Below are 12659 nucleotides of genomic sequence, written 5' to 3' on the forward strand. Positions count from 1 at the left end.
AACTTTGGTTTTGGGAGGGTGGGGGGGCTCAGCTTTTCTTACACATGAGTAGGGGGGGCGCCCCGCCAAGGAAAAAAGGTTGGGAACCACTGGTTTAGATACGAGGACGGAAAACGCGCCTGTGGGTCGTATTAGAGGGTAGGAATAAACAACCTATATCGTCGTATGGTTTGGAGGACTTGCTGCATACTTCAGATGCACTGAGCTTGCAATCCTGGCTCCACGCTGATGACGGGTATTTCAGATACTGCTGTGGCACAAAAAAATCGAAATGTTCTCACCAACACAAGGCATTGAGTCAAAGTACAGTAGCCTAATTACATTTGTTCTCTATGATAATCTACACTATCAGTATTGCAATTAAAACCATACTGTGTTATACTCATTACCCTACGATTAGAGTAATGAGTCATTAACGCTGCTGGATAGTGAATTTGAGCCCCAACAGGAAAATGAATGGTCCCATCTAATCTGACTCATGAACTGTCTAGTCAAACATTTTGAAAAACTTTTCCATAACATAACAATAAAATAAGGACTTGGTTTCTCTCTCCATCCCCACAGAACAGAGATTAATGTCTCATAGCTAATATGATGGGTCATATCATCCCACTTGCTAATATTATTGGTTCCATAAAGTGAGTCATGCACTCAAAGGTTTTTCTTTTCTACTGCATTAAAAAACTTGTACTTTGTCCCACAGACAATTTAGTTTATTATCTACACTTCAGGTGAAATCGAATAAGATACTTAAACAGCTTTATGCTGTGCTGCAGTAGGTTATTTCAAGCTGATCAGATAACTATCATTTGTTGCAATTTAAAGCAGTTCTGTAGTGTTTTTCAACCTCTGATATATAGTAAATAATTTGTATGTGTGTGGGTGATAGAATGCGTCACAGGATTTTACTAATAAAATGCAAATTGGGCCTTTTGCAAGCACAAATATGATTTTAGTCAAGTGTAGACTTTTATTTGCTCACCTTTTAAAAGGGAATAAAGAGGTTAGATGTCAGAACTCAAGCCAGCCTGTGTCACACTTAATGATAATATGTTCATTGTAGTCACAGCCAATGTCATGTATTTCTTTTTTAAATTAATATGTTGACATTTTCAAACATTTGTTAGTTGACAGTAGAGGGCAAGAGAGAAGATGTAGGCAGAGGAACAAGGAGCTGATGACTCAACTAAAAACTGTAAGAGACAATGTGCCCCAAAGCACTGGATTACATTATTTTGTCATAATGAAAGCATTTGTTAATGTTTTAAATCTTGGTTAAAAGCTCACTTTAAAAAACGTGTTTTTTTTTCATTGTCCAGCCCTGTTTATTGTGTCTATTTAAAAAAAAAATAGTTTTACCCATTTCTACCAAATGTTTACGCTTTTATCGTCTTGCTGTATTACCTGGTACGCTTTATCATATCAGTTCTCTGTTCCATGTTTCCTGCAATTTGAATTATGTTTTTAAAAAGAGCCAAATAAATATTGCAGACTTTAACCAACCATGTGGCAATCACATCTTAGCCGTCTTACGCCACTGGATGCAGTACATTTCCAACTGTGGTACAATTGTGCTGTGCCCCTCTGAACATGTAAACCAGTCACCATTTCATACTGTGAGTCACTGCGATTTGCATCACTGACGTTGGCGTAATGTGGTGTTAGGCATGGAGACAGAGCTTGTAAGATGTGTGTTATTACACTATTGTGATCCTGGTGTGCTCTATTATAAATGTTTTATTCAATGTTTTAAGGCCTCCCCCAGTTTCTGCTGTGCTACATATAATTGTATGTCTACTACTTTTCAACAAAAGACGTAGGCTATAGAAAGATATAAATCTCAAAGCTGAGAAATATGTTCTTAATTCTAGGATTTTAACACATCATTACATCTATTTCATGTTATAGAATTAGATTTATATACAGAGGCTGTCACTGCAGCTCTTGACTAGAGCTGGAGGGGTGGGGACAGCTGCAGCATGGCCACCAGGCAAAGGTCTACAGCTATCTCCTCTCCAACTGTTTCCCTTTGATCCCTCTAATCTGACATTAAAAGCAGACAGCATCCAGAGCTGCCACACAGACACTTCTTAGTATTTCTATCCAGGCACACGCGGCACAGTGTATATGTGTCCATAAACTACTGAAGTATATCACAAAATGTAAATGTATACACATAATTTTTACACATAACTTTGCGTTAACTCTATGAGATGAGACACTTCTTTTTCATCCTCATCATATAAAGACTAGAATTTTTGCCTCAGTGTTCATCCAAAATGAAAAACACAAACGTAAATCTAGGGCTGTAACTAACGATTAGTTTCATTACCGATTAATCTGCTGATTATTTTCTTGATTGATTGTCTATAACATGTCTAAAAAACAATGAAAACTGCCTATCACAACTTCCCAGAGACCAAGGTGACATGTTTAAATTCCTTGTTTGTCTAATCAACAGTCCAAACCCAAAAGATAAGCAATTTAAAGTGATATAGAACAGATAAAAACGCAGAAAATTCTCACATTTAAGAAGCTCCTACCAGCTACTTTTGGCATTTTTGCCATTGGTGACTGAAACAACTAATGGATTATCAAACTAGATGCCCATTAATCATTTCAGCTGAACTCTTGTTTACTCTTTCATTTGCATGCATGTATCTAGAGGTCAAACTTTGAACTTGAGACTGGTAAACTGTCTATGCATACTACCAACGTATGCTGGTGAAATAAAAGAGCTTAACTTGGCAACACTAAAGTGATTCCAAATTTAAAAACCCTAAATGCAATCAGCATTATGCTCCCTTAGCTGAAAAAAACAAACACAAATGACTAAAAAAATCCCCACACTGCCTTTATCTTTAACAGGTTCCAATTATGCGAGCTAATCTGGGCATATTTCCCTCGGGAGGCAAAGACATAATTGCCAGCAATCTGTGCAGTGATATCAGCGCTGTTCTTGTGTGGCTTTAAAATGACTTGACACAACTGGGAGCGACTGTGTTGTATTGGTCTGAACTCCACATTTGGCTTAATCAAAAGGGGTCAATTAGAAAAACAAACAGGCGAGGGACTCATTTGGATGCAGAGGAACTGAAAGAGGGCAGATGGTAGGCAGGAGACTGAGCTTGCCCTTGAGCAACGATGTGAAGTCATTGTTGTAAAAACACACTTTGACAGAGGAGTACTCACATGCATTTAGGCAGATGGATACACGAAAAACAACACATCTCAAGACAAATAAAACCTGATAAAACAAAATTTGTGAGGCTATTGCATTCCCATAAATAAATGGTACTGACACACACTGTAAGAGTAAACAAACGGTCTTACCAAAAAGCATCTCCACGTGTTTTGTGATACCTCTGCTTGCTACTCTCTTCTGTGTTTGACTTAGGCGTCTCCTGCCAGTTTATCTCCCATCAGAGAAGTTGAACAAAAACCAACAAAGTGCCTCCTCGCAGATAACCTTCTCTGTCTCTCTTCTGTGTCTATCTTTCCTCCACTTTGATTCTCTAACTGGAATGAAATCCTTTCTCGGTCAACGACACATATTGGCTGTGATCCAAACTGCCGCAGCTCAAGAACAACACATATGTGCTTCAATTAAAAGCCTCATGCTCTGCTGATCATGCTGCCCTATAGGAGACGAAGGAGAGAAGCACCGAGGCGGATAGAAAAACAGTAGAGAAGGGAAAGAGGCTGGTGAGAGTCTAAAGAGCAAGTGTGTATTCTTCTGTGTGCGTGAGTATCTAAGAGAGCGCGAGTGAGTGAGTGAGCGAGGGAGCGAGGAAGAGGGGGGAGAGAGAGCTGGCAGAGGACTGGCTATCAACAACATTAACATCCCACCTCTCTCCCCCTTCTTCTTCTTCCCAGTACCATTTTCTATTCAGGGTTCACACCTGCATGTGCCCTAAAGGACAATCAAATGCAATTTCCTTCCTTGCATTACTTGACAACAATAGGCATCATTTATCAATCTATTTCTATTCTGGTATATACGGTCCTGCTTAAAATGCAGCTGTGCTACGTTGTCACCCAAAGTAATCAACATCGTGGGCACAAAGATGAAACATTTACAAGCTTTTAATCCACATCCAAATGATACATCATATATGTTTACATCAGATACTGCAGTACGGTGTTTGTGATGATTGATTGCAAGGCCCTATTTGATTAGAATAAATGGTTTCTACACCCCTGTTTACATGTCCAATAGGTTGAGTGTGCAGAGTTTTCAATCAAAATACCTGAGTCACTCAAGCAGAACATAGTCATTATTTTTTCCACCACCACTTTGGTGGGACTGATATAATCACCAGCATAATTAAACAGTGATTTAGTGTTCAGCCAAAGTAAGCAGTAGAGTAATATTTAAATGAACTGTACATTCTGCAGTTTTCCTACATACAACCCCAGTATTGTGTTCTGAAGGTTAACCCTCTCCTGCATGTCATGTCTTTTAGACACTCTCATTTATACATTTTTACATGACAATCACAGGAGTGGCTGATGTGGCTATAATTGCATTTTGGGGAGGAACAAGAAGAAGCGCCACAAGGGGCACATCAATGCAAGAAAAGGGAAACATTTGAATATTCAAAGCGACACTGTGTAACATTTGTTGAACAAGACTGTAGCACAAGTAGAGAAGAGTCAGCAAACTGACAGTTACACGACAATATATATCTAAGGTCTGCTAACATTAGCCACCATAAGTAATGGAAGTAAGCATTAGATGAGAATAATGTGTAGCCATTCAAATACATTATATTTCTTATGCAAATGATACATTATCAGAAGACCCCAATCTATCCAATGCTTCCATGCAGTAGAGGGTTTTGACTCTGTAGCGAGTTACACAAATCTGAATCATAAATCATGGAAGCTTAGCATATTGATAGTTCAGCTATTTCCGCACTCAACACTGATTTAAACTATTTGAGATCAAGCAGCGTGCAGCTCTAGCAGAGTGTTTATTTAAATGAGCAGGTGGGAGAGATTTTTGTACACCTAATCGCTCGCTCATTTTACAGACTAATCTTTCGATGATTACTGTATTAACACACTGCAGAGCAGAGTTGGATTCTGTGTTCTGTGTCACCCTTTTTGTGTGATATTTAGCTCAAATGGTTCTTTGAGTTGCAATGTATTTGTATGTATGTATGTATGTATACATACAACAGCAATGGTATTGGTGTTACCATTGAGAAATGATGTGAAGTATATTCATTCAAGTACAGTATTTAAACCTATAGTGCGCAACTATTTTATATGATGAATGTCCGTTACATTCAAGCCAATGCCAAATGTGTTGATGCAAAGCTAATTAAGCCTATCAGCTCCACAAAACTCTCTCTGTATTTCTCAGTATGGCTATGTTTACAAAATGGTGTCATCCAGTGACTTTCGCGCGCAGAAGCTCGAGTGATGCGTTTTACATCACCGCTGAGAAACGACAACAGCAGCGTTCAGCTTTGGAGACAAAGAGTACATAACAATTACAAGATAATTACCTCTTCTTTTTTAATCCCCCGTGTTAGCAACTGTGTGGAGGAGGGGTGGGGGGTGGGGGGTGCGATCACAAGGCTTGCGGCATGTGGTTGCTCCGACAGTGCTGTTGTCATTACTAAGAATTTGTCATGGGGGGAGCAAGAAACTATGCACTACAGCTTTAAATACAATGTTTATGTAATACAACATTATACTTACATTACCTACATTTCAAAAAGAAATATTGCACTTTTACACCACTAAATTCAGTTGTACAGCTATTCCAACTAGTTACTTTTCAGATTAATATTAAATGTACACGGGGTGCTCTCGTGGCCGAGGGGTTTACGTGCCGACCATGAATCAAAACGTCCTTAGTTCATGTCAGCTGGGGACCTTTGTTGCATGGGGTTCTACTGTCTCTCTAATAAAAGGCATGAAAATGAATATATAAAAATGTAATTTACAGAAATTGCTGCTCCTTATATGTAGTATATATTGTAACCATTAGGCTGAGTGGCCCCATTTTAGAGTATAAATATATAGTATATTTTAAGTATAGGACTTTTACTTGAAACATTAGTATTTTTGCATTGTGGTATTCATTTTACTTAAGTTAAGGATCTGAGAACTTCTTACAGTTTGCAACATGGACATGTTCTTAAATATTAAGAGTATACATACATTAAGCTTAGGATTCTCTGGTATGTGCTTTCAGTTGTTGAAGAGGAGGAGAGGAAGAGTTTCAGTGCATCTGAAATCTTGACTCATTCCAGAAGCACGTAGCTGGATATTTGTAGAGGCAACACAGAAGCTTGTACACACCGCTGGGGAGGGCAGGCCTTCAATGCATTGTTATTCATTCCACAGTCACTATAATCACTTCAAATAAACACGATTATTCTCACAGTGTCTGCCCCGGAACCCTGGCCTCAAATGTCATTTACAGTGTCGTAAACACACACACACACACACACAGACACAAACACACACACACACACACACACACACACACACACACACTGCTTGTGTCTGCCCTGTGTGCTCCTTGCTGGCTACATGTCCACTTGAATAAGTGTGGTGTGGAAGCACAACGCTGACAAATCCTGACAGTTATACACTTGATTTCAGCCTGCTGCATTCAAATGAAAGACGGCCTCGAGCAGAACGGTTGTGTGTCGGCTACACAGATTATGCTTTCATTCTTTGTGGACCTACTACTAAACATCGGCTATGCATACCTCTATTTACCTATATGGAATCTGTATGTGTGTATAATTGTCATGCCATGTTACTTATGGAAATGACAGAAACAGAGAAGGACAACAAAAGCCTCTTTCCTCTCAACCTAATTCACCAACCAAAACATTTTTTTTCTGCATTTTGACAGTATCGCAGCTCAATGCATTTTAACTTATTGCTTTTATAATGACAACACTTACATACATACATTTACTTATTGTATCTTGGATAACATCCAAAACCAATCTCAAAAAGTTACACTTTCACCACTAAGACAAATCCAACGTTTCTCATGTTTGTATTCAAATTTATTGACTCTTCTTCACATGCAGGATAATGGCTCTCTGCCACTTAAAATACCAAGTACAGCTCCTTGGGTAATTTCTGACACATCTCTGACCTGTAGATGACACAGCCATTGGAAAATATTGTAAAACAGGTGTCTGCTTTAACGCTATCAGCCCCTGAGGGTTTTGGTGTATATCTGCCAACCATTGATTCAGGAAAAAAATAGGAAATGGTGAACAAGCCAGCATCACTCCTGTTATTCTCTCAGTCTCCAGCTCCACTCCTTCCTGCAGGCCTTCAGACTGTGCAGAATAGCTGTCGATGACAGAGCAAGTGACATCTTAAAAATGGCTGGTTTTTGCTAAGCAGTCTCTGCTGTATGAAATGAGGCCAAGCAGCAAAAAAAACCCAACCTGATAAATGTCCTATTTCATCACTCATCGTTTTTTTCAGCATGTGTGTGTGCGTGTGTGTGCGTGTGTGTGTGTGCGTGTGTGTGTGCGTGTGTGTGTGTGTGTGCGTGTGTGTGTGTGTGTGTGTGTGTGTGTGTATGTGTGTGTGTATGTGTGTGTGCGTGCGGGCACAGGCATACCACTTTTATGGTTGTTTTTGTGATACCATATATCTACTGTATGTGGGTATACAGGAGAAGGAACAATTCAACAGTCAGGTAAGTATTACGCCAAGTCAATCTGCAGTGGAGCTCTGTTTGAGAAATTTAGAGGAGATTTTCTATTAGTGAGGGGAAGCTTTGTTCCAGAAAGAAGAGAGGCTTAATTTTCCCTTTCAGTGAGAAGATTGTTATAAACAGTGCAGAAAATGGTTTAGGTCACCTCTCTGAACCAACTTTATTTTTCAGGATTTAGGATGTGTCTGAATGTGTGAATGTGTGAAGTAAGAATGTGTCTTAATTTAAAAAAATCAAATGAAAGAAGACTGAAAATCCAAGTACAGTCACATTAAGTTACTCTGAAACTTGGCTTTTTAGCCAGAGGTGTGGTGGTGCGTATACACGGGAATACGACGAATACCTAAAAATAGCCAAAGATGCATATCAGTGCACATCTTGCAGAGTAAGCCTGCAGGCAATGTTACAGTTACAGTTCATGTAATCTAACTGTGCACAAGAAACTTTTATTCTTTAAGGCTATACCTCCTCACAGACAACATAAACACACACAATGTTTGTGTTCTCAATTTTTAAAGACAAAAGATATTCACTGTTAAGGACTTCACAGCAAAACCTGCTGCATTTGTACTAGAAACTCCATCACCCTTTCAAGGCATTTTTGTTTGTTATAATTACATTATGTCATTACGCCAAATTATGTGCAGTTAAGATGTATTTGATATATATCTTATATGTGGGAAGACACAGGAGTTGAATAAAAGAAAATCTCTCTCGAACAGATGTTTTTGTGTTCTTACTGGCTTTATTTATCCTTCATTCAGTACATGTTTCTCTCCTCTCTGAATCCTGTTGGAGATAAGTAAAATGTACATGCATCCAATCAATTCCATTGGTTGAAAAGGAAAAATAAGAGAAGAGCTAAAAGGAGCATTTTAGCCTAGTCTTCACAGGTTTTGGACTCAATCTCAAATGGACCCATGGAAACATGACATGCATAAATTAGTTCTCAAGTTGTGCTACAAAATAAATGATATATATTTTTAATATTGTGTAATCTTTGCTTTTTTGTGAAATAATGAATCATTTAACCCTTATTGGGCCTCAAAGAATTATTCAAATGAAACCATCTGAGAAGTTTAGAGGGCAAATGTCTCTTTGTTGGAACGGTTAACAACTCAGACTTCTGAAATCCAGACCTGAGACGACATGTTAAAGTGCCCATATTATGAAAGAATCACTTTTTCTGGGATTTGGGGTGTTATGTTGTGTCTCTGGTGCTTCCACACACATACAAACTTTGAAAAAAATCCATCCATGCTGTTTAGAGTGAGATACAGTTTCTGAATGTGTCCTGCCTTCAGTCTCTAGGTGAGCTGTTCAAAATCGGCACGGCTTGTGACGTCACAAGCCGAAACGAGCAGGCTAACCGCAACCATTAGCTCGTAGCGTTAGCATGCTAACGCTAATGCTAACGCTAGCATGCTAACGCTAGCATGCTACCTCGTTCTCAGTAGCAAAGCACTGCTACAACACACACAAGTTCACCATAATCTACAAAAGAACTACTTACATGTACGCCCTCATTTAGAAGTCTCCCAGCTAATCCTGCCTTGTAACTGACCGAAGTCAGCCTTTCTTTTACTGTCTATGGAGCTAGCTAGCTGACATGATCTACATCTGAGCTACTGGGCATGTGCAGTGCAATCAAAGATAGTACAGAAGAAGAAAAGAGGTCTCACTCTGTAGCTAAAACAGAGACCAGCTGAAAAGAGGATCTGCAGCAGTGAGAGAGAGCACTGCAGTACAACAAAAATATGGTGTTTTTTGAAAATTAAACCATGTAAACCTATTCTGGTACAACCTTAAAATACAATTATGAACCTGAAAATGAGCATAATATGGCTGCTTTAAATTGCCCTCAGATTAACGTAAAGGGGTGCATCTCTGAAAGGGGCTATTATCTTTAATTCACACCGAATTGTGCAAATTGAACCTTAAAAGCACTAAACATCTGGGGCCCACTATGTCCCCTATTTCTCCTTTACCTCGACTTTTGAGTGTGTCTGTGTGTGCAGTATACACGCATATCAGATATGTTATTTTCATGTGAGTTTATACGCATGACACAAACACACATCATACTGAAAATTTGAAAACCATAACCCCTGAACTGAAATGACTCCACAGTGGTCCAGATCGCTCAGTGTGGAGTGCAGGAAGTGGAAACTGCTTTGTAACGTTCCCTTTTCAAAAGGCCCCCAGTGAGAAGCACCCTATTAAAATCTCTTTTCATTTGAGCAATCACTTCATGCGGCTAAATAAAGGGAATACTAGTTCAGCTGTGGGAAGGGAATAGGTATTATAAGGCTGGTTTCATCGCAGCACAGACTGAATTATACTAACAGTCACCTTAATTGACTTAGCTCGTCCTCCTTTTCTTCTCTCTACTTGGAAATAGGCAACAGGAAGAATGGCTTGTGAGACATTGTGTAAACCTGCCATTTGTGTGTGGGAATCCTCCTTACTATTTGTTTACAAGGTTTGACAGAAGATCTGCTTGGCTGCCATTTTGTGCCAGAAAACTGTTGATGAATTTAATAAATTGTCATGTTGTTTTTACAAAATGTTATATAAGCCACCACAGGGATGCTTAGTGCTCCATAGGAAATAAAATCCTACAGTTCACTTGTTCTGTTGGTTAGATATGAAACATTACAGCCAGTGATAAACCAGACTGTTCGTCAGACATAAAACATTGGAAGATGTCACCTTGGATTTCCAGGAATGCATATATGATGGGCATTTGTTTTTAATATAAATTACTTGAGTAAGAAATTGTTAGATTAATAACATGCAAAATACATAAGTAGCAGGTTTAACATGACAAAGAAGAACAGGATACTGGCAAATAATTAGGCAGTCTGTGTCTTTGAAAGGACAATTTACAGGCTTTTTTCCTGTCTTTAAGTTGCACGTCTGCTCCAAATAAACCCTTTCACGGCTATTTTTAGGCCGGGGAGTTGTTTGACTGCGGTATTGTCAATTTCACAACAACCCAAACAAACACTGTAGGGTTCATTTAACCGGTTTCAAAATGGCAGGTGTGAAATCACTCTGTGCCCCGTGTGGGGAAACAAGAAGCCCTTCACCCTGAGGGACTGACACAAGCTGCCCATGAGTCTCATCTCAACTATCAATTATTGGATGAGATAGCTCTGACATTGTGGTCTGCAGCAGGTTGGCTGTTTAAACTTTGTCAGTGCTGATGCTGTTGATGTCTAATCAACACATGCACATTATGTAAAGCATGCAATGATGAACAATAGACAATGAAGTGTGATAGCGGCCTACACCAAAATGTAAACCAATACATTTTAAAACAGTTGCAGTGGTGGTAATCACTGCTGTAAGTCTAAATAGGTCAACAGCCCTTTAGTTGCGGTACACCAAGGGGTAAATTAAAATTCTGTGTATGTCATACTGTAGAGTGTTCATTATGGTAGGAATTATGGTAGGGAACTATTTCCTGCACAACCCTTCACTTGTTTTAGAGAAATTTGGCAGTAATGGCAGCATTTTATCTGAGAGAACAAATCGCTCCCTGCTTTCTTGCCAGCAAACTGGAGCAGAATGGAGGTCACCTTCACACTTTCTCAGATTGTTGTGGCACTTTTAGACACTCATTGTATAATAACAGTTAGCAGACTTGAGATTGCCTTATAAATATACAACACCTAAACCAGTAGGCTGCCGAAAAGCCTGCTCACTAAACCACGCTTCTGCTTTTGGCTTTCCTTCAGGTTTATTTAAGCAGACAGCATGAACTAACTCCAACTAGACATCTCCAGTGGTAAACCGAAAAAGCTGTCTTTATTATAACTGATGGATAACTGTATCAAAGAGTTATTTTTTCATCTTGGCTATGTCCAAAATCGGTATTAAGTGCACTAGGGAGCACTGAATGAGTGGACGAGGGAGTGATTTCAGACACAGTTGTTGTCTGTATCTCCATCTGTAGTCTTGGAGGAGGAGTCACCAGTCTTTTGTTTTCAACTGAAACGGGGTAACATTCACAGAAGTGTCTGTTTCTGCACCAAAATGCTGGACAGAAGCCAGCCATTGACCTGGATTTCCATAAAAGTTACTGGAGTTAACATCAGAGCTCCTAATCAGACAGTCAGGAACTAAAAGTTTGGTGCTGGATGCTGGAAAGTCCCAAATACAATAGGTAGATAGATAAAAATGGGGACCATGTACAAACACACACACACACACACACACACACACACACACACACACACACACACACACACACACACACACACACACTTATGCCCGGGATCAGTCTCATACTTTTAAGTATGAATGATGATCTGCAGAGGCTATTATCTGACATAGAAAAAGTCAATAACATTCTGATGATAACAAAATGAGGTTGAAATGAGGGAGAAATTAAACAATGGATATACGTACTATTCATTTATTTCATGTGCAGTGTGATTGAAACAGCTAAACATGTGTGCTAAGCCAACAGAGAGAGAGAGAGAGAGAGAGAGAGAGAGAGAGAGAGAGAGAGAGAGAGACACTCATAAATCAACATTAAAAAGTGCCATATTTTTGGCCAGTTGTTCATTAGAGGCTCTTTTTCTGTGATTGCTGAGTGCTGATTGATCAGCGCGGCAGTGACACAGGTGGTGGTGGTGAGTGAAGGTGATTAATGGCCCCTCGTCAAAACAGGTGTGCAGAAAATGGGCTCTTCTGGAATAGTAAATATATACTGAATGCATAACACCTCCTCATGGTTTGCAGATGTGAACATTTACACAATTGTGACAGAAAGAGTATACTATTAAGTCAAAATAAATAAACACCTGACTAAACAAGGTGTGTTAGGTATTAGGGTACAGTTTCCGAGTCTGCTGAAATGCTATTTCTCTACCTTTCTGTGTGTGCCAAAAACACCAAACAACACAACTTCTACTGGAAAGCCTATATTTGCAGAATG

The 12659-nt window shown here is 39.3% G+C and overlaps 1 protein-coding gene across 4 annotated transcripts in view; it reads right to left on the reverse strand.

The window, feature by feature from the left end:
• Nucleotides 1-12659, reverse strand: part of LOC116061346 (zinc finger protein 385B-like) — a 79359-nt gene that overhangs the window by 25407 nt on the left and 41293 nt on the right. The window contains exon 1 of one of the 4 annotated variants that reach the window (XM_031315492.2): nucleotides 3334-3750. The exons of the other annotated variants lie outside the window; for them this stretch is intronic. Coding sequence (XP_031171352.1) covers nucleotides 3334-3343 — 10 coding nt within the window. The 5' untranslated portion in view covers nucleotides 3344-3750. Of the gene's footprint in view, nucleotides 1-3333; nucleotides 3751-12659 lie in introns of those variants that run through there. 4 annotated transcript variants of the gene reach the window in all.

This window comes from Sander lucioperca, chromosome 22 (assembly GCF_008315115.2).
Source record: "Sander lucioperca isolate FBNREF2018 chromosome 22, SLUC_FBN_1.2, whole genome shotgun sequence".
Taxonomy (NCBI): domain Eukaryota; kingdom Metazoa; phylum Chordata; class Actinopteri; order Perciformes; family Percidae; genus Sander; species Sander lucioperca.